Genomic DNA, 21,950 nt, shown 5'->3' with positions numbered 1-21,950 from the left:
ATATATATGTATATATATATGTATATATATATATATATATATATATATATATATATATATTTGGTTGGAATTGCCGATGAAATGTGTACATTCATGTGAGTGTGTGTATTTGCATGTGCGTGGGCGTGTGTATGTGTGCGTCCGAGAGATAGAGGAAGTGAGAATGGGGCTTTGGTTTAATCTTTTGGAAAGTCAGTAAACTTTATTTTGGCTTTGGCAAATATTTTGCTAAACACTGGCAACGATTGTTAGAGTATTTTAAGGTCCCCGTTTTAAGATGGTGTTCGTCCTGGCAGAAACACTGTAGAGATTAGAACAGCTTTTCCTCGGCCTTTCCGCTCAAGGGCACAGCACACATAAACAGACGTAGGCAAAACAACAGGAGTAAAGACATAAAACAACAAAACAACAACAGAAATTCAATTAGCCACCTCTAATCCTTGTTTTCTCCCTACGGCAGTAGAGTTATTCTTAATGTTTCTTTTATGTTTGGAGGACGATCACCTTCGCTCCCGCCAATGAAGTTAGACGTGGAATATGTATTCATCCTTCTCTATCTGTATGTTTGCTTGTTTGTTTGCCTGTCTGTCTGTCAACAGAAAATGTCAAAAACTTTGTTGTTAGATTTTCAATTAAAATTAATTTATGGGCAAAGAATTAGTCACCTTTATATCGAGATGGTTTTGGATCTGGAAACGGATCCATAATGGTTATCCACCGCGTCGAAAGAAGCATGAATTCTCTCGCTACTTTTCTATCACTAAATTAAATCAGCATCAAAGTATTCAATACTAACACAGTTTAATTCACACATACACACACATATATTTATATACATCTATGTATGTATGAATGTATATATGTATACATACATACATGTATATCTATGTATGTATGTATATAAATACAAATACGTATCGTGAGGGTGCAAAGTTTAGGAGCTTCCTTGCCAGAAGTTAAATAATTCCTAGCCAACGTAACTTTGTGCACAAATGTGCGGGACAAATTTGGACCTTTAAAAGACGATAGCGCCCACAAAGCGACAGCGTGCACGCGTTGTGCTGTACTTCAGAAAATAGGCTAGAAACCTTATCCTAAACGATCTAAGTGAATTGTATGAAATATTAAATAAATTATAAGAGTTGCATTTGCTTCCTTACCCTTGCTAGATAATGCTTATTAGACCTAATGATTTGAAAGGATGTATGTTTTATTTATTCATGTATCTATTTGCTGAACAGTTATTTAGTGACTGTTGTCAGTCCAGTTATCAAGATTAGAATCTGCTGCTTATAGTAGGGTTCTTACGAAGCTAAATATCGTTTAGAAGCGGTACATTTTTAACTGACAAAAAATTTGCCATGCTCAGATGAACATTACTGCTGTGTTAATTTGTAATATCAATAATAATAATGCACGTAAACCCATCAGCAATAATTGAAGTTAGTGCATGTTAAGGTTAATGTTCAAAAGGATTACGAAACAATCAGCACCCAAGCAAAACGCGAGCATCTCAGAAATGGTGTTCACGTCGCCAAAAATCGTTTGCGAGTGTAATGTACCTCTCTAAACGGGAGCAATCCGAGCGGTTGCCACCCCTCCAAAACGATATAGGTGGGCGGGACACATATAACAAGCCATAACGAGGTGCGGGAGGCAGGCACTGCCGGGTGCCATAACTGCTGACTTCCTTCGCGGAGCTCCCTACGACGTTCATACTCGCGTTAGGTGAGAGTGAATGCTTACTTCACTCCCCCACATACTTACAGGCAGCTCCTTCCTCGCAACTCGCAAGGATGTGCATACTTGGAAGGGTCATTCGCAGAGCGCCTGGCCACATTTAAATCGTCAAACAACAGCTTGCATATGAGGGATCTCCTGTGTTGATAGATAATTCCACGCGAGACTATAAGGATGTAAGTCTCTCTCTCTCTCTCTCTCTCTCTCTCTCTCTCTCTCTCCACCAAGGAGTATAGATATACACTACACGACAGCTAACATTCCCTCCCAGCTTTGAAAGAGTAAATGTTTAATCTTGGGCATAAAATTGAATGGAATCCAGTATTCATACGACTATCTCCCTTTTTATTTGGGTTTCATTAGTGGATTATGCATGCGATATATGAGGTTTCTATCTCGTTTGATTCAAAGTCAGGGTCAAAGTTAAATTCACACCTGACTGGTTTACAGTCGGTATTTAAGTAGAGATAAAAATGTCAAAAGCTCTACAATTGCTTGATAATTATGTGCTAAATAAGGCAAATGGAATAGCAACAAGAGAGATACTTCCCTAAGAGAAGTGGCGCCATAATGTATCACGCTTCCAGCTTTCAGCAAATAATTATAGAGGCATACACAGACAAAAAGTATATATATATATATATATATATATATATATATATATATATATATATATATATATATATGAGTGTGCGTGTGTGTGTGTGTGTGTGTGTGTGTGTGTATAGGGTACAGACTTCCAGTCTCTCTGCACTTTTCCAAGAACTAAGTCTTAATTCTCACGTTCTTTTTCTAGACCCCAGGAAACGTTTGCACCAATTAACAGCCGTATGCATCCACATGTGTTTGTGTGTGTATTTGCATGTGGTTACGTGTAAAATCATATTACATATATATTACACAATGAACAAAGTTCAAATGTTAAAAGTTGGTTCGCATTCCACAACTAACACGGGATGAATGGAATACCACTTTTCGTTTAGAGAATGTATTTACAGTCTGATTGGACAAGTTGGCAAAAGGTTATTATCGTTGTTGTAATTATTATCATGATGCAAAAGGGGGTAATTAAAGAATAAATGTCCATTCAAACACTGCAAAGAGTAAGGCATAGTAAAACAATAAACTTATAAACACATAAACAAGATACCCGTTTTCGGAACCCTTGAAATGAATAGTATTAAGACAAAGAAAAGACACAAAGAAAAACTCGAAAACTCTCCTGGACAACAAACTACAGAGCATCAGCGAAAAACAAAGGGACCTGCGTTACCCAGTTCATAAAAGTTGTGGATACTTATCATAATATAAAGTCAGTTTTAATAGCAGTGACAGGCAGGCAGAGTTGTCAAGGAACATTCCTTGCCCAAGTTCATCAGATATGAGACCATCAATCAAAAGGGAAATTATTCTGTGTAAATGTTATCTTTTCACGTAATAAGACTGCACAAGACATAGTAACAGTATTGTTTACAGAATCGTATGCGTGGGTTGCGATTCGTTTTACTTGTGCCCGACAAACTGAGAACTGACCAAAAGAATAATACTTTTTTTTGTGCACATAAGTGAAAAATGACATAGAATTAATACAGCTAGCACAATAAAAAGCGCTAACTTAAGCCTAGATCTATGCATTTTTTATCCCATTCTGCGCAAGATGGTCGAAGGAGAGTAAAGAGAGAAACTGAAGAATCTCAGTAAGTCTTGTTAATATCTTTTGCTCTTATTCAGATATCCAAAAGCTTCTTCAGAAGTGATTATACTTGTTTGGTTTAAAATACTTAAATATCACCTTCATTTGAATTGTTTTTGGACTTCGTTTAATCTTCTATTCCTTTGTATTTGGTTGGCTTGAAAATAAGTTAGGAAAAACTGAAAGATCTTGCACTCTGTTCCTTAATCTTCCTTGTGGCCAAATATTCTCTCTGTATATGTATATATACGCGTATATATGTATTTATGTATGTATGTATCTACATTTATATATATGTATATATACAAACATACATACATTCATTCATTCATACATTGATACATACACACACACACACACATATATATATATATATACACATACATATATTTATATATATATATATATATATATATATATATATATATATATATATTACATATATATATATAAATGACAGATATTAATGGGTTAATAAGCGAACAGTTCAGGCCTATTTGATTAAAACACAAATATTCAATTTAACTATGTTATGTTGAATGCCGTTCGGAAGGTGTCGCGAATTTTGAACGTAGGAAAAAGAAGAGGGGGAAAGAAAGGAGAGTACGGATAAAAAGAAATGGAAAAGAAGAAGTTACGGAAGATTTCCGCCGCTAGGAAGTCTTTCCACCTATCTTATTATTTGGACAAATCCGATTCGGCAGTTTTTTACCTGCAGAGGGAAAAAGTATGAGAGTTCCTCCTCCAAATCTCTCATAGCCCTCGCCCCCTTCCTCTGACAGTATTCTGCCCATAACACCTTGAGTTTCTACTTCGCTGCCCGGCCCTGGTACTCTTCCATCTTGACTCTACTATCATCCTTCACTTCTCTATATGGTTATTTTGTATTGCATGGGGAAAAGCGGGAAACTTTACCCTTGGTTATTAACGATCTGGGAAATGGGGAAGACTGAGATTGGAATGATCGTCTATTTGAAACGAAAAGAATTCGTTGAGAAAATGTTACAAAAAAAATTGGTAAAAGTCTTCTCTTCTTGTCGATGACAAACATTACTTTTAAACATACATTCATACACACACACTTATATATATATATATATATATATATATATATATATATATATATATATATACAAACACATATATATATATGCATTATAGAGATAGGTCGAGAGAAAGATGGATAAAATAAATATATTTATACAAACACACACACACATACACACACACACACACACACATATATATATATATATATATATATATATATATATGTATATATATATATATATATATATATATATATATATATATATATATATATTTACATATATATATATATATATATATATATATATATATATATATATATATACTACATACTACTCAGAGGGGTGTGGCTCCATTCCAGCTGTTAATCTTTCGATTATGAGACTGAATCCTATGAAAACGTTTTTCAGTAACAGGTCTATTCACATCCTACATGCGACCAATACAAACCAACAGGTGCAATATTCATTGCTTATTGCTAGTTGGGCACAAGAGGTTTCAGCACTATGAACCTACAGCCTTTAGGCTTATAGACAGACAGACAGAGCCCCAAACCTATGTATATAAACATATATATAAAGAGTAAGTTTTCAGAAATTCTTAATTTATATCCGGCTAGGTTTAGGGAATGTGAAAGGTGGGAAAAGCCGTGGTTACTATAAATAAATGATTTCCAAAGGATACTACTCATATAAGTTTACTTAAGAAAGAGGGAACAGTAAGCACAATAGGTTGATATAGTTTTTGTTAATGCAGAAAAAAAAGAAAAGTAGGTTAATGAATGTAATGGTGCGAAAAGTGAAGAGTAGAAGCAGCTGATTTGCATTCGTACTGACAAGAAAATGAAATGGTGAAGGCGGATGGAAGAAAAATAATTATATCACATGAGCGAAGCAATGAAACTGGCAAGTCAAGGGTGGAAATATAAGATTAGACTGCTAAGTAAATGGCCATTTTAGGACGTGAAGGTTGGAGCTACGCAATTGAATAGTTTTGTGTACTATATGGGCCAAAAAAAGAACCAAAAGAATGAAAAATATAGAAGTACGTGGCGAAAAGGTGCGGAAAATAAGAATTTTGGGAGCAAAAGAATAACCGATATAAAGAGTGCCGGATTGATGGTGTGTCAGAGGAAGTAGAAATCCATCCTTTAAACAGATCAAGTTTGCACGGATGGAGCAGTATGTGTAGTAAGTGCTCGGTATGCTGCTGTCGTGTAGGTTTTCTGTTTAGGGATTTTAATCTTGATTCAGCATTTAGAGTATGAGTATGGCAATGACTGTTGTGTTGTTTTTCATCCTGAGCCACTCCCTGTTAAAGGAAACGTTCAATATACCTATGGTCGTGCGATCAGCAATGTTTAGCAACTAAGGGAAAAAGGCACTGGTGTATATATATATATATTATATATATATATATATATTTAAAATTATAGGTATATATATAGTAAAAATATTAATATATATATATTATATATATTATATATATTATTATATATACATATATATATACTGTATATATATATATATATTATATATATATATATATATATTATATATATATATATATCACCAATGCCTTTTTACCTTAGTCGCTAAACACATATATATATATATATATATATATATATATATATATATATATATATATATATATATTCACCAGTGCCTTTTTTCCTTAGTCGCTAAACTATATATATATATATATATATATATATATATATATATATATATATATATATATATATATAGTATGGCATTAAATCCTCCAGCACTGACTAATCACAGGAACCCTGTCTTACGTTTTTCCTTTGCTGAAAAACGTTTTGGGGGGAACTTTCTCCAAATGGATGAGTAGTTCTCTGCTTGCGTCGGTAAGTGGGTTTTCTTGTCCCGAAAATGACTTTGCGCAGAGAGAACGTGTCCCACATTTCGTTCTCGTCGTCACATTTTGCTCTTTTCGTCACTCAGTCTTCATTCCTTTTATGATACAAACCAAAATCTACTCGTACAACAACTTTGAATTTGTTTGTTCAAACGTTAATGACAGCTGGATCGTTTGTTGGTCGTTAGTTATTCTTATAATTCATGAATTCATTAGTAGCCCTAAGTATGGAAGTGCGTGATTTGTGACGTGTACATGAAATCTGTACTGAGCTTTAAATGAACATGCATCAGGCTCACTAAAATTTTGCAGCTAAACGATTCGGACCAAAATCAGCAACTCGTCTCTCTACATCACTTCAGACTCACCGCTGTGGTGGGAGTAAATTAATCTTAAGACATAACTGCCTTGGTACAGCAGCTATTGATCGTACTGGGCAATGGCTGTTGTATTTTTTTTTTCAAATCCCTCCCATCAAGAGAAGCAGGCTTTTTTTTTGAACAAAACTATAATTTTCATCATTATCACGGAATTCCCCTCGCTGCAAAAGAATCGACGGGGAAAGCTCCTCATCAATTCACGGGGACGCCTGAATGATATATGATTCACCAATGAGACATTTTCCAGCTGATGTAAGAGTCCATTCCTTCTATTCCTTCTTTCTCCTGGATGTCAATCCCGAAGCAGGCTTGATGAAGAAGAGTGGAAATAGGTGGGAAGATGGCTCGCATGAATATTACGCGGGATGACCTTTAATATTCAGGTTGACCTTTCCTTCGGAAAACAACCTGATTTAGTTGTTCTCAGGAGCACCCAGACGCCCACACAATCTAGGCTTCCATTCGGTTTCCCTTCTTTCTAGTGTCACGCATCTTGACTTATAGATTCCTTTGTTTTTTAAGCCTTTCACCATAATTAAATGCTTGCCAGTTCATCCATCGTTCTATCTTTCTCCCTCCATACTTATCACTTTGGATGAGTGAACGATCAAAGTTACTCTTGTTTCCTTAATTTGTTGCAATCACCCATACTTTTGATATCTGTTTCCTTGTGTTCATTTTTCAATCCCTCTCACTTCCTTAACCATGGATCACGTAATATGATTAGATTGGTTGTACTTTTATAATTTGAAATAAAGTGACAATGACTGCCAATGACAACAATATAGTCTCATTTAATGAAGTGAGCTTCTTTTAATCCTACACAACTACGCTAGGTGCAATACATTTACTTCAGATATTATACAAAACCTAATCTATGCAATAATATTCACATTTTCTTAAATTATGATAATGATAATAGTAGAAATAACACCTTTTCATTATTTGTAATATGTTTGAGGAAGCTTTCTTCGGATGGCTAGTTAATGACGTAAAAAATTCGAAATCAAGTGAACAAAAAGTCTACGGAATGTAGAGCCTATTTTCTACAGGTCTTCAAGTACTCAATGCTTAAACATCGATTCATCTGACATTCGACTTAAATGAAACTGCATCTGGTTTACTGCTTGCATAGTTTTAGGGCTTGAAATTCAAGAAGAAACAACTGGAAAAGATATGAACCTGAGCGACCGGAAAGCGTTATCGTGGCGAAAACCATAAAACTTGGTCAGATATCCTCTTAAAACATCCTGAAATAGACCTGATAGATCAACGAGAAATTAGTTTACGAACTGGCTCCCGTTTAAAACTAGAATGGGTGGATGATATTTTTAAGCTTAGTTATCTAATTAGCATTTTCATCCACGTTCACAGAATTCTCTCTCTCACCTGAGAATTTCTCTTTGACTCAACAAGCTTCATTGTTTGTTAGGAAAGAGCGCATTCTCTCTTGACGAGCATCGGGAATAGTGGAAGAGGGAAAATGTGCTGAAAATGGAAAATCAAGTGACAGAAAAGGAAGGACTGGCTACCCTCATCAAACCTCTCGACACGTCGGCTTTACACAAAAGATGAGAATTAGAATGCAAAAAAAAAAAAAAAAAAAAAGAGGCTCAGTAGAATCTTGCCTTTTCTTCATTACTGAATTTTAGCAACTCATTAATCAGTTTAAGTTTTCAATTTATACCTCCTTATTTCTTGCGATTAGACTATCAGGGTTTTACGATAAAGAAACTCGTACGCGAACAGAAATATTTTTAGCATAACATGATTTTATCAATAAATAATACAGATTAAAAACAACACGACAATATTATATCAACGCCCTCTCTTTAGACACACTTACTCAGTAGCGTATTAGTGATGAACTGACTATTTAACCTTGAGCAAACGTCATTTTCATATGAACCTACGCACATGTGTTTGTGCACGACTAAGGAAAGATTTCAAAACGATTACAAAAGATTTTTAATAGTGTCTTTCGAAATGATGCAAAACATTCTAGTGAATGACTTAACCTTACAACGATTCCTGGTCTTAAGCATTTTGATAGCAAATTATTGACCCTTTATATAAAATCAGTCAGACATGACAACCCTGAAATATCACTTAGCTGTTTGGAAAACGTGCCGGTTGGGAAGCCTATCAATAGCTATGGCCGCATCCATGGGTATTGGGGGGGGGGGGGGGGGGGGGGGGGTGGGGGGGGGGGGGGGGGGGGGGGGGGGGGGGGGGGGAGTTGAGGTAACCCCGATACTCAAGGCATGTAGTACCTTTCGCTGATACGATATCATCAGTTATGTTCGATAGATATAATTATGAAAGATGACGCCATTTTTGCTAGTTGAGATGTAATAAAGATGATTATAGTAAATACTATAATAATATCAGGTCACTTAAATGTTTTTCCTATGGATCACTTCTAGGTATTCCTCTTGTGAAATAGCAGACTGGTGACATGCTTCAGTTTGTGGGATAGGTCAGCCAAAGGACACAGCTGGGCGAGCAGACGGCTGATACCAGCTGTTAAAATAGTTACCTAGTTGGCCCGTATACTAGAGAGAATCTTAAATGTTGCTGACTTGCTAGGAGAGAGTCCCAAAACTGACACCCATAGGGTTGCTTACTTATCGGAAAATCGTGATTTTTATTTATTTGTTTTTTTATCCGGTCGTGTTTTGAGAACGAAAGGTTTTAATGACCGGAATTTTCATGCAAATTTTATAAGTCTAAGGAAAACAAGTAGGACCGTAAACCCGGTGGTTTTCTTTAATACAGCTAAAAAGCAAAATATGTAAAAATTCATTAGGAAAATTAACAAATTCCATATGTGGTAAGATATTGATATAATCAGTTATATATACATGATGTTCAGTTATATATACATGATAGTTCATTAAATTCACCAGAAATTACTTACAAACATTTATTTGCACAGGCACGAAGAGCCGTTCAGTTTGTTTGTTAAATATCACACTTAATAAGGTGTAATATATGATTAATGTTAATCCTCTCAGAAGGGCTTCGTGTGCGTAGAAGGAAATTTTGAATTCCTTAGATGCCTCCCTTCTAAAAGTGTTGGCATTTTTTTGTGCCAGCATATCACTCTGTATGTAATTCTTAATTTTTTTTTTTACTTACTATTATCAAATTTTCTTCGGGTGTAAAGTACTAAATATGAATATCATGTGCTGAATCAATATATCTTTCTTCTATGAATTTATCACGTTCCTCATTAACAGCCTATTTTGAGCTTCGTTTCCTCTGCAGATTCAAGAGTCGGTTCGTCAGCTTTAGGATCCTTGTTCTAACAATTAACAATGAAAATAAGGCCTGCCAACTTTTACATTCCGCTGGTAAGGACACGAGTCAGGAATACCAACAGCATCGCTAACAACCCTCTATCGTTCGATTTTTCGTGTACAGACATTAAGAGTAAATTAAAGAATATACAGTAATTACGGGAGAAATCAGGCAAGGTAATCAAGTCGATAGTTTAATATTGACTGCTTAAGAGAATGTCAAGTATTTTATTTTGTGGAAGATAGGCAAATGATGCAATATACTTTCGTCTATGTTGGGACACTTCTGTTGTTACTGCAGAAAAATAACTCATTAAGTTCTTATTTTAGAATCACGCAAACAGCAGCAATGGAAAATGTTAGTTATATCCATCTGTTATTGAAATGTCTGACTTCAATTATGCAAAAAGATGCTACAGAAACAGATCTGAAACAAACACTCACCCACTTACAAAAGCACACACTCACACACACCTATGTTTATATATGTGTGTGCATGTGTGTATGGGTGTATCCGTGTTTGCGCATATGTATATATGTGCGTGCATGTATGGGTAATTTCAGTCTTAAGATGGATTATTAAAAAATGAAATCGATAAAATTCAAGTCATAAAAAAATGAGATACAAATTAAAGTCTGAACTGCCGTTGTTAATGTCAGCCTAATTGCATTGTTAAGAAAAGCATCTGATCAACAGAATGATTCTAAACTTATCTCTGTACTTTTTGATTAGAATAGCCAAGCCTGTTTATCATTGTTCTGCCGTCATAACTCTGTTCGTAGTCAACAGAAGTTATATTTGCATTGTAAACCAGCAGCAACATGACAACTCTGGCGTTATCCGTTGAAAACAGCTCGGTCTCTGATATCGTCACCTCGAGGAACAAAATGAGACCAACACGAGCACGGTACAGCTATGGTGCAGCATAGAAGTTGTGGGATTAAAAGGCTTACTGCGGCGGCGGTGTTCCAAGAGAGTAATTGCCGAGTTTCTTGCAAGGCGCCAATGCAAATGAAGCGGGTTCGAAGACGGTCATATGTAAATTGGGAACGTCTCCCCCAAACATGGGAATTAAAATGAAAAAATAGTCTCTAACGGCGGATTCGGAAACCATTTAATCTTTGTGATTATCTTATCTAAGCTGTAATTGTAAAAGTGAATAATTAGTCTAGACGAGGGACAATAATTTCCTTAGGTTTTTGTCTCCACTTTGTATAAAAATCAGACTGGCCACATTAATATTTATTTATTGAGGAAAGAAATCAATCTATTTTTTTACGACTATGTAAGGTTTTAGTTCATATGGAGTGACGCAACTAGAGGAAAATGTTCTTTAACCTACTTCGTAGCAAGAGATAAGACAAAATATCGGGAAAGACAAGGCATCAACACCACTGTGTAGAAATACTTTCGACAAATGGAATCGTGACTAACATGTATATTATCTAAGTGACTTCAACTTATGCGTGTGTGTTTTTGTTTATTTCTTTATGAGAGAGAGAGAGAGAGAGAGAGAGAGAGAGAGAGAGAGAGAGAGAGAGAGAGAGAGAGAGAGAGAGAGAGAATTAAATCTTTAAGCACTTCTCACTGGAAGAGTTTGAGTTCGCTGTGATTAAAAATCTACTATGCAATAATGATAGTTAGAGAGTTGTAGTCTTTCTATACTTCATATAGTGTCTCATGTCTAAGAGTGATTATAACATGTACTCTATATATATATATATATATATTGTATATATATATATATAATAACTATATATAATATATATATATATCTATATATATATATATATATATATATATATATATATATATATGTATGTATAATATATATAATATATATATATATTGTATGTATGTATGAATGAATGTATGCATGTATGTTTCTATGAAATTCAAAGGGCCATGTAAACAAAACTAAAAATGAAGCAATACGTTGCTGTTGACCCGACTTCATTCCTGATCACTGGTGAATGTGGGAAGAATGTGGTAACCTAAGTATTTACTGGCAGGATCAGAGAAGGTGATTAAGTCTTGTGATGGGATAGGTCAAGACGCCGTTCTGATTTTGATCCTATTTAGTTCACACCCAGGATGATCGCTCTGGGAGCAATATTCGTTGAAACACTTGCTGGGAAAGAAGTCTTATAATTAAATCGTCCATGTTGTCGGATTTCCAGTGGTCCCCTGATGATCACAAGCATTTACTAGTGATTAGGTTTGAAGCAGTGTTGACCGAAATACATGTTTTGTCTGTTGATTTTGTTTTATTTGTACCTTTTAAATTCATGGAAATCTGTTAGACTAAAGCAAAGAGGCTTACATAAGTACACGTACACAAACATCCACAAACACAAACACACACACACATATATATATATATATATATATATATATATATATATATATATATATGTGTGTGTGTGTGTGTATGTGTGTGTGTGTGTGTGTGTGTGTGTGTGTGTGTGTATTGTATTCTGCATTACATGTTTATTTGTTAAACTGACGTCAAAGCATAAGAATTATTTAAGTTACATGGCTATGCACAGCGGAGTACCTTCCAGGCTTTATTGAACTTCGTCGCTATGACTGCTATTGAACAAACAAACAGCACAGAAAACAAACACGAAATAGACCCAACAAATGTAGATGCTTTGTAGGATTAGCTTCACAGTACATTCCGAAGGGCTTCCGGCACAGCAAGTAACTTAGTGTATTTTTAAATGCTCAAGAATTATTCTTCTCATGAAGCCGACGATGAAGTTGAAATTTTGCTTTTACAGCTTGCAAGTTTTTATATGGCAAGCACAGGCGAGAGGATGGAATAGCGCTTTTGGATGCTAGATACATGATGGAGAGAGAGAGAGAGAGAGAGAGAGAGAGAGAGAGAGAGAGAAAGGCGTATTTTACGTAATAGCGTTAGATACGCTGTCGGTGAACCCTCTGAGTACGTATATGAAACGGTTAATATTGTGGAAATTTTCTGTACGTCGGGTGTTTAGTTTGAATCACGACTCTACTTTACAAGTACGAATATGACACTGACCGTCGATTATTCTTTGCTAAGGAAACACCACCGTGGTGGAAACAGCTTAATGATATACATGTAGATGTCCATATACATACACATTTTATATATATATATATATATCATAATTATATATCTATATATGTGTGTGTGTGTGTGTGTGTGTGTGTGTGTGTGTGAATCGTCTTGGTTAAGGGGCATCATCCTCCTTTATCCCGAGAGTATAATGGACAACACAGTGGGAAGTGGATCGAAGGAACTTAGATTTGTTACCTCAGTTATTCATTTTACCTCTGTTGGTCCAAACGGTGAATTAAATACCTGACAGTTGAACTAATGCGGTGGGCCGTAGCCATGGTGGAAAAACGCACTGGGTTAGCATCCTCATCCCAAACTACTTATTGAACACCGAAGACTATCAATCCCATATCAGAGAAAAGGCCTGTTATACATGATCGTCCATGTGTACTATATATTTCATACAAATGCCAAGGAAATGTAAAGTATGCAGTTTTAAGTGCTCACTCTCGCTATAAAAATATATAAGCAAAAAATGGAATCTTTTATCGGTTACAATCAGCTTTCCTGTAGTAAGACAATTTCTCCTGAATCTGAAACAAACATGAGAAAAAACGCTTCTGCCAATTCACGAGGGTTAAAAGTTCGAGAACTTGCAGCTACCCACGGTCATGGCTTCAGTTTCTCGATAGGACGACTTGAATTTGTCGCGAGATAATTTGGGTTAAAACACTTGACTGAGTGTGGTTCGGTCAATTGTACTTCATTTCAAGTCAATTTTATCATAGGTTTGTAAACTATAGCCCTCTTAACCATGAAAAAGTCATAACTATGTAAGGACGATAGGTATGGCGCTAGCAAAGTCAGCCTTAGCAGAAAGCGTACCAATTTTCTAAGGGGATATGCGGGCGCACACACATGCACACACGCGCGCTCGTACACACGCACGCGTATATATATGTATATGCGTGTGTACACAGACACACACATATATATATGTGTGTGTGCGTGCCCGCTTTTGTGTATGTATGTGTGCCCTCGTTTCCCCTTAGAAAATTGGTACTCTTTCTGCTAATGCTGACATTCCTAGCTCCATACCTTTCGTCCTTATATATATGTATATATATATATATATATATATATATATATATATATATATATATATATATATATATATATGTGTGTGTGTGTGTGTGTGTGTGTGTGTGTTCGTGTGTGTGTCTATGTGCACAGCCTTATTTATCGTAATAAGTACATAGAAGAAAATGAATCCATAAAAGTTCTTGAAGATTTCCTGTTACACGAAAAGCTGTCGCCATGAAGAAATAGAAGACTGAAAAGACTATGGAGATCTGGATTAACGGCGTTAAGACACGTCAGTTATGGCTTCTTTGTTTGGCTTCTTTAACAAGAAAAAAAATCAAGAAAGCAAGAGGTGTAAAACGAATGGCAGCCTACGCAGGTTACATAATTTATTCTAGCAAATATTATAAGAGCTCTCTCTCTCTCTCTCTCTCTCTCTCTCTCTCTCTCTCTCTCACACACACACACACACACGCACACACACACGCACAAGAAGAAGAAATCTGAACCGAGATTTAAATTTTACAGCTGTTAAGCACTACTATTTAGTAAAGGATCTAAGAATTGTCCCTCTCTCTTTCTTGGAATAACAGTCCCTCTAGATTGCAGTACTCAGAGGACCTTTGGTAGTCTCCCGCTTACCTAAGACCTCAGTTTATAAGTTGATGGAGGCAAGAACTCCGTTTGACATGATGTAATTATTCCTTTTGTAAAACTTCACATGACTTTTACTTTTGTATAATTTGCGTATGTAGCTAGACTGTTGATATGAACAGTGTAATGCCTTTAGAAAAATTGTGGCACAATAATGATATTAGATTGCTCTTGAAGAGAAATGAATAGTGAACAATCCTGTTAAAGAGCTAACAAAAACCACACGATGGCTCGGTAAAAAACTCGTTAAAATGAGAGAAAGGCGAAGAAACCACTTGAAAGAAAGAAAAAAATTAGTACAGAAAAACAAACTAATACTTCTTAAGTCGAAGAAGACCGGTTCGGGTCTCAGAAGCCCATTAAGGTCTTGTTCATAATCTCGCCCCTCCTTTCTTCGTTATGATGTTGAGCGAACCACGTCATGCGGGAAATCTTAAAGGCAACATCGTTCTTTTAGGTGGATGAAGTGCGGACGTGATGGGGATTGGCGACAGATAGCGCAGAAAGGAAAGCGAAGAAAAATAAGTCGATGATGGAATAGAGATAAGTTTTTTAACAATGAAACCATAATAAGGAACTAATGGCTTTAACTAGTTGTGTGATTTCAGAATCAGTATAATTTTCATCTAAGAGTATGATTAATAATGTTATACTCCTATAATTCTCAGAATCTTTTCCAACACCTTTACCATTATACAGAGGAACATTTATTAAACACATTCATATTTGCACCTAATAATAATAATAATAATAATAATAATAATAATAATAATAATAATAATAATAATTTCATGTATGGAAAATAGAGAGCGCTTTCAGGAGGTGCCCCGAAAGAAGAAATCATTATTTTCGAGAATGGAATGCCCTTTTTCTTTATTGCTACTATGATATCTTCTGTAATAAGTTTGCCCTTAGATTTCATAACATCGAAGTGCTTTTCCGGCTCTGGGCAAGTCATCTAGGGATAAAGTAGCTGGCAACTCGATAATTATTATGAGAGTGAAATTCTAAAGTAGGTGAAGGAAATATATCAAAACCATGTTGAAAGGCCCGGATAAAATGTCTAGCTCCCCTTATCACCTTGACCAATATAATACATAAAACTGAATAAAGGATAAATTCTTTCTGCTATCATTTTAATGTTGTTTATACGGTTATTAAATTCTTAATGGGAGCTGAACGTGCTCTCAAAATCTTTCTATATTATCAATTTTGTTTTATTATATCACAAATCCTGCTGAAGTCCCTGTCGTAAACTGTAGCTTCAAGAAGTCTTCCTAATTATCTTTTGAGAAAGTTGAGACTGTTGAAGAAACACTGTGGCATTCATCAAATCTACAAAAAGTTATCCATGATCCCCGAAGAAATCCACATGTAGAGATGTATGTTGGCCAAAAGTATGCAATGAGCAAACTACAGTCTCTAAATACCACAAAAACATCTATAATAACTGACATTCATAAGGGGATCTAAAATTATTGAAATCTATGAAGAACATCTACAAAAAAAAATCCACAGCCTCTGAAAAATATGAGGTCTATAATCTCTAAGATCTACAAACAACATTCTATAATCACAAAGTCCACATCCATTTGCAACCTCTGCAATCCCCAGCGAGAACTAAAATTCCTGAAACCTAAAACGACCTTCTATAATAATCGAAATCCATAAGAAACTGATAATGAGAACACCACAATGTTACTGATCATCTCTAAAATCTGTGAGTTCTTTCTATAATCATGAAAGTCCATATAAAATTTAAAATCTATAAAATCGTTAGTAAGATCTACAATCTTATCATTCTATGATAAGTGAAATACCCCAAAAAACGTCGTGTAAAATACACAGTGAGATTTACAACCTATGAAATCTGCAAAGAGTATCTTGAAATATCTGTTAGTCCACGAGAAACCCATAATTCTGAAATTCACAAGACATATAATCAATGAAACCTTCAACGATCATTCTATAATAGCTCAAGTCCACAACACTGATAATCTGCGAAATCCAGAATGAGATGCTAATTCCAGATATGTACAAAGAACATTCTGTAATGACTGAAGTCTACATAAAATCTCCATAAAGATATTTTTACCACAAGAATTCTACAAAATCCACAATCCACACGGAGTTACCAACAGCATATTAAGAATTCTAATGTATCAGAAATTAACTTGATCAGCGCAGGCTTCCACCATTTGATTAAAATATAAAACAGAGGGGTTTATATTACCTTTGATGCCTCTCCTCTGAATGTTAATTGCGTTATCTGGGATGCAGGAAATCAACGGCTATTTTCGGCAATATTCTCTGTTCCGAGCAAGGTATGGAGAGCGAGAGAGAAAGAGAGAGAGAGAGAGAGAGAGAGAGAGTTTTTGATACCTCAACACTTCCACATAGCTCTTCTTGCTAGCATTGATTAATCACATTACTTGATAATTATCGATAGCGGGAGAAGCTGGTCACTCCCTTACCGGGGGATATGACCCAGACCCTGAAGGACGTTGCGTACTGTCACTTGGTAAGCCAGTGGTGAGAGAAGCTGATTCGGATCCGGAATACCCTTAGTTTAATGTTCTCGTGCCCCGGTAGTGGAGGCGGTGGAAGTTACGCAAATAAAAGATAAATTAATATCTATTGGGTTATCTATGGCATTTTAGATAGCAGGATTGTGTCTGTATTACTCATTCTCTTCATCATCATCATTACTCACAATACGTTCGCTGCTGCTAGAAGTTGTAATTATGTTAATATAATCATTATAACAAAATTACTCTAAATATTATAAAACTACAATTACTGTTGTTTGTTGTCCCTGTCATTTAACAAAGTCTCAAGTTATTATTATTATGATTTGCAGGAGAAAGAGCGACTCTGTGAAGACGATGGGCCAGGCCAGGCGGAGACCGCAACCGCCATGGATATCGCCGACGGTGCTATTCGTTCTGTGCTCGTTGTTGCCCATCTGCTGGGCAGCAGGTAAGCACGGGACTGGGGAAAGGAAGTATTGTACTTGCTTTCTTTTTCCTTCTTAACTTATGCTTGGGCGCAGCGTATACGCGACGCAGCCAGAGTGCAGTAGAAAGACCAAATACGTTTTTATGAAACGGATTTTCTTTCATAGTTTATACATAAGTATTGCTGCTATTACAATGTTTGAATTATAGTATTCGAGATAAGACGGCCTAAGTGAACCCTCTCCGGTTAAGATAGAAGGGGGAAATGTGTTCTAACATCATTAAAAGAAAAAAAAACAAGAGAAAAAAATACTAGTTCTTAACATTAATGATAAACTTATATTCCTTACTTACCAAGACTAGTTTTTGAGAAAGATTTTTGATATTTTTCTTAAGGTTATTCATCCATAGCTTCATTAACATTTGAATCCAACGGAAATAAAAAAATAACTCAGTAGATATAGATGATAGATATGATAACTTTTTCCAACACCTGTGAGTGTCGGTTATTCAATAGTTTTTAATAATTTATTTTTATTTTTTTAGGAATAAGTTGAGGGATTTTCCTCCCTCCTCGCTAATATTAACTTACCTTTTTCTTTTTCCCTGTTTTCTCATTCCCAGTTACTCCAATGGAAATAGAAGGTAATAGAATCAGAAGGAAGGAAAGAAAGAGGGAGTGTGGTAGACATCGAGAAGGATCTCCCTCTATAACCTTACCCTTACCCAGTTTTACCCTGAATGAGGGAGAGGGAGAGGAAGAGGAAGAGAGAAAAGGAACATAGAAAAACGAACAAATTAGGGAACCGGAACGAATGAAGGAGATATATGAAGAAGCCTAAATCAAACCAAATATTTTAATATTTCTTTTGGTAATGATTCGATCACGCGGAATATTCATATTTTTAAAGTAATATTTTGATTAAAGCGGGCTATTTGCTTGTTGCTTTTACTAATGGTATGATCAGGTGAATATTTTAATTTTTTTCTGGTGGCTTGATTAAGTAGAATATTTTAATTTCTAAACTTCATGGTTGCTTAATTGGAACAGTTTTCTTTCTCTTTTACTAATCATTTGATTAAGCGGATCATTCAGTTCTCCTTAATATCGCTTTCAAAATATTTCGTTCAGGATACTTCCGTTATTCATTGGATGGATGTTCGTTTTACGAAACTTATATTTCAAGAACAAATGAACGTTTGCATAATAACACACACTGAGAGACCTAAGATATGCGAAATATTTCACTAAATATTTAAAGAGCATTTGATGTAGGTGAGAGATCAACTACGAAAGATAACGAAAATGTTTAATAAGAAACCTGTAGAATCTGTCATTTTGAAAGGGCAGATCTTGATGTGGTGGTAACCTTGGATTAGAGGTGAATAATATTTGCTTCCTCTGACCTACAAGTATCGTCTCCATCGGTATTATGCAGCATCCAGAAGTCGAGTAATTTAAAGGGATTTGACTCAAATGCTCATTTCTGTAACTCTGTTAACGTTTGTGGTTCGAATGCCCCACCCGCAATATCATCATGTTGTGAAACTACATTATTTTAATCTCAAAATACCAACTCGAGAACTTGCAGATAAGCCTGACAAACCATTGCTTTTTATATAAAAATACCAACCTGAAAGTGCAGCAATCTAAAAAGAAACTTGCCAAATCTTACTATTCCTTGAGTACGTTTATATTGTAAAAGATGAGTAGAGAAAAAAAGAATGAATTGTATTGTTTGGCTACGGTTCATTGAAGTCCAGAAATTATATTTTCCATTTCGTCTAACATTCATCTCATTTCTATATACCCTTCCGGTGTGATACGTAGACTGAAAAATTATCAGACACATTTAGGCTGTTAGTGATAACGATATAGGAGTCTACTCAAATTGCTTTGTGGCTTTTATTTTTATATTTATAATAATTTGAGATCATTTCATAAACTTTATAACGCCCCTTTTAATCAATGTGAGATTACATGCGAACCCATGGATACCTTTAAAATTGGCATATTCTAAAATCGTAACATTTCGTAAACATTAATTTTAATATTTATGACAATGAAATATAAAAAGCGAGGGAGTTTTACTAATAAATACTTCATAAAGCTGAATTTCTATCTTTATGGAACCCTACGTCTCCCATTAATGATCTGTAGGGAAAACGGGATAACATTATGAATTAATTTCATTTCGTAAATATGAATTCACAATTAATCGAAACCCCGAGGACCGAAGAGAGCTGGAGAGCTTATGTCCATACGCTGGAATTCTGATCGCAGTTTTAATGAATTCCTTGTGAAACTGGAAACGTAAGCTGATTATACATTCATTTCAACGCGATCATACGAAATGAGGTACTATTCCTGCTGTTCCGAGAATTGATATACAACCTTGGTGAAAATCCTAATTGTAAAACTGAAATTTGCTGTTACATTATCCAAAGAAATTTTGATGGCAACATCAAGTGTGTGTTTCCTTTATATATAGTCATAAATATACACACACGCACATATATGTATATATGTATACATATATATATAATATATATAATATATAATATATAATGTATATATTATATAATATCTATATATATACGTATAATGTAGATAAGGCTTCTTCAGATATCGGATTTTCGACCATCCGTCTGCCCTTTCTCATCCCTCATTCTCATTCAGGAGAGTAAAAGTAGAAAAAAAGTGATGTACATAGAACTCACGATATATCGAGCATTACAATAATGAATGTTATAAATCATTTGTAACTACAATAAATGCATGCTAAAATTAATTTGCAAGGGAATGATGATGGTGATTTTAAGAATATCTAAATTACTCTAATTTAACTTTTAAAGAAATCTGCCATATTGGACAAGGTATGATGCCATCTATCATAATGGAAATAATTGCTATGATGATGACGATGATGATGATGATGATGAGGATGTTGAAGATGGCCGTGTAGGTGTTTAAATATTAAGCTCAGTAAAAAGTGCTTTTGACTTTGAGATGTAGAAATGCGGCTTAAATCTCAAAGGCTTGTTTTTTTTTTCATTTTTTTTACTTTTATTTTGCCTGCGTTCTGCTCCAGCTATATCCGTTTCTATGTACGGTTCTTTTCACGGAAGTTGACGTTGTTCAAAAGCTTTCACATCTCACCCGACGAGACGGCAATTCTTCCCAGCGCTTTGCTTTCTCTCACTCTACTAGATCTATCTCTTTTCCATGTCTTTTTTAACTTTTTTTTTGTTTCGCCTTAAAAGCCAGCCCTCATCTTACTTTCTCTGTCTTGCAAAAATTAAACAGTTCCGAATGTTCTTTAGCTTCAGCATCTGTTTATCTGGCATGGTAATATTTTCTCGCTGTTGCTTCCATTTAGCAGAGGCGGTCATCGAGCTGATCCGTTCTAACCCTTAACGTTCGTCTCGTTAGACTCCGCCCTTCTTCACACATGAAGAGGAATCTCTGTCTAAATAGAGGTAACAGGGTGAAAATATTCTCTTCTCAAAATGCATTTTGCCAACAAGATTTTCACGGGATATAGCCATTGCTGTGAAGTGTTGATATGCAACTTTTTAAAGCCTGCAAACATTTTAAAACCCCTCTGTGCATGCCTATAAACTCCTTCGATGGTAAGTGACGCAATCTTCAGCTTCATTGTCGGGAAAGGCTTTCGTGACATGAGAATGCCAGAGCACTTGCTAGAGATCAGGTGATATTGTTAAGCAATCATGAAATTCATTCAAGTCAACGGTGACTTTAGTAGTGTTGCTTAGTTACCAGGACGTGAGCTGATGATGCGATAAGCTAGTAGTCATTAGAATTGTTACCTATAGGGACGCCTTTACAAAGCCAATGGATCATTATTACTACTACTACTACAGCTCACTGACCAATTTGAAATAATGCAATGTCCTTTCACAAGAACAACAAAATTTATACCCATATCTTGATCACAACCGGGAAAAGATTGGTATTAACGTTTGCAAATCAAACAATGTTCGATATAGCACAAAAAGGGTAAAGAAAAAAAAAAAGTAAGGTTTTTAAGGATACTTTCACTGCAAAAGAAAGATGACCCATGATACGTTGAGGAGAAGCTGATCGTACGAACGCTGGCTGCTACTTACCCTTGGGAAATTAGGGTAACAGGTAATAC

General features: G+C 35.4%; 1 protein-coding gene and 1 long non-coding RNA gene across 22 annotated transcripts in view; one reads left to right on the top strand and one right to left on the bottom strand.

The window, feature by feature from the left end:
* Window positions 1-21,950, top strand: part of LOC135211127 (neuroglian-like) — a 318,561-nt gene that overhangs the window by 169,380 nt on the left and 127,231 nt on the right. For 18 of the 20 annotated variants that reach the window (XM_064244261.1, XM_064244257.1, XM_064244256.1 and 15 more), the window contains 2 exons: window positions 17,694-17,812; window positions 18,415-18,435. In XM_064244261.1, the coding sequence (XP_064100331.1) occupies window positions 17,694-17,812; window positions 18,415-18,435 (140 nt within the window). The remainder of the gene's footprint in view (window positions 1-17,693; window positions 17,813-18,414; window positions 18,436-21,950) is intronic. The other 2 variants (XM_064244248.1, XM_064244253.1) reach the window with 1 other exon arrangement.
* The window catches only part of LOC135211130 (uncharacterized), a 269,153-nt gene that overhangs the window by 210,731 nt on the left and 36,472 nt on the right, over window positions 1-21,950 (bottom strand). The window lies entirely within an intron of this gene.

This window comes from Macrobrachium nipponense, chromosome 4, assembly GCF_015104395.2.
Source record: "Macrobrachium nipponense isolate FS-2020 chromosome 4, ASM1510439v2, whole genome shotgun sequence".
In the NCBI taxonomy this organism is placed as follows: Eukaryota; Metazoa; Arthropoda; class Malacostraca; order Decapoda; family Palaemonidae; genus Macrobrachium; species Macrobrachium nipponense.
Note: the sequence above shows the minus strand (reverse complement) of the source record. Positions and strands in the feature narration are given on the sequence as shown.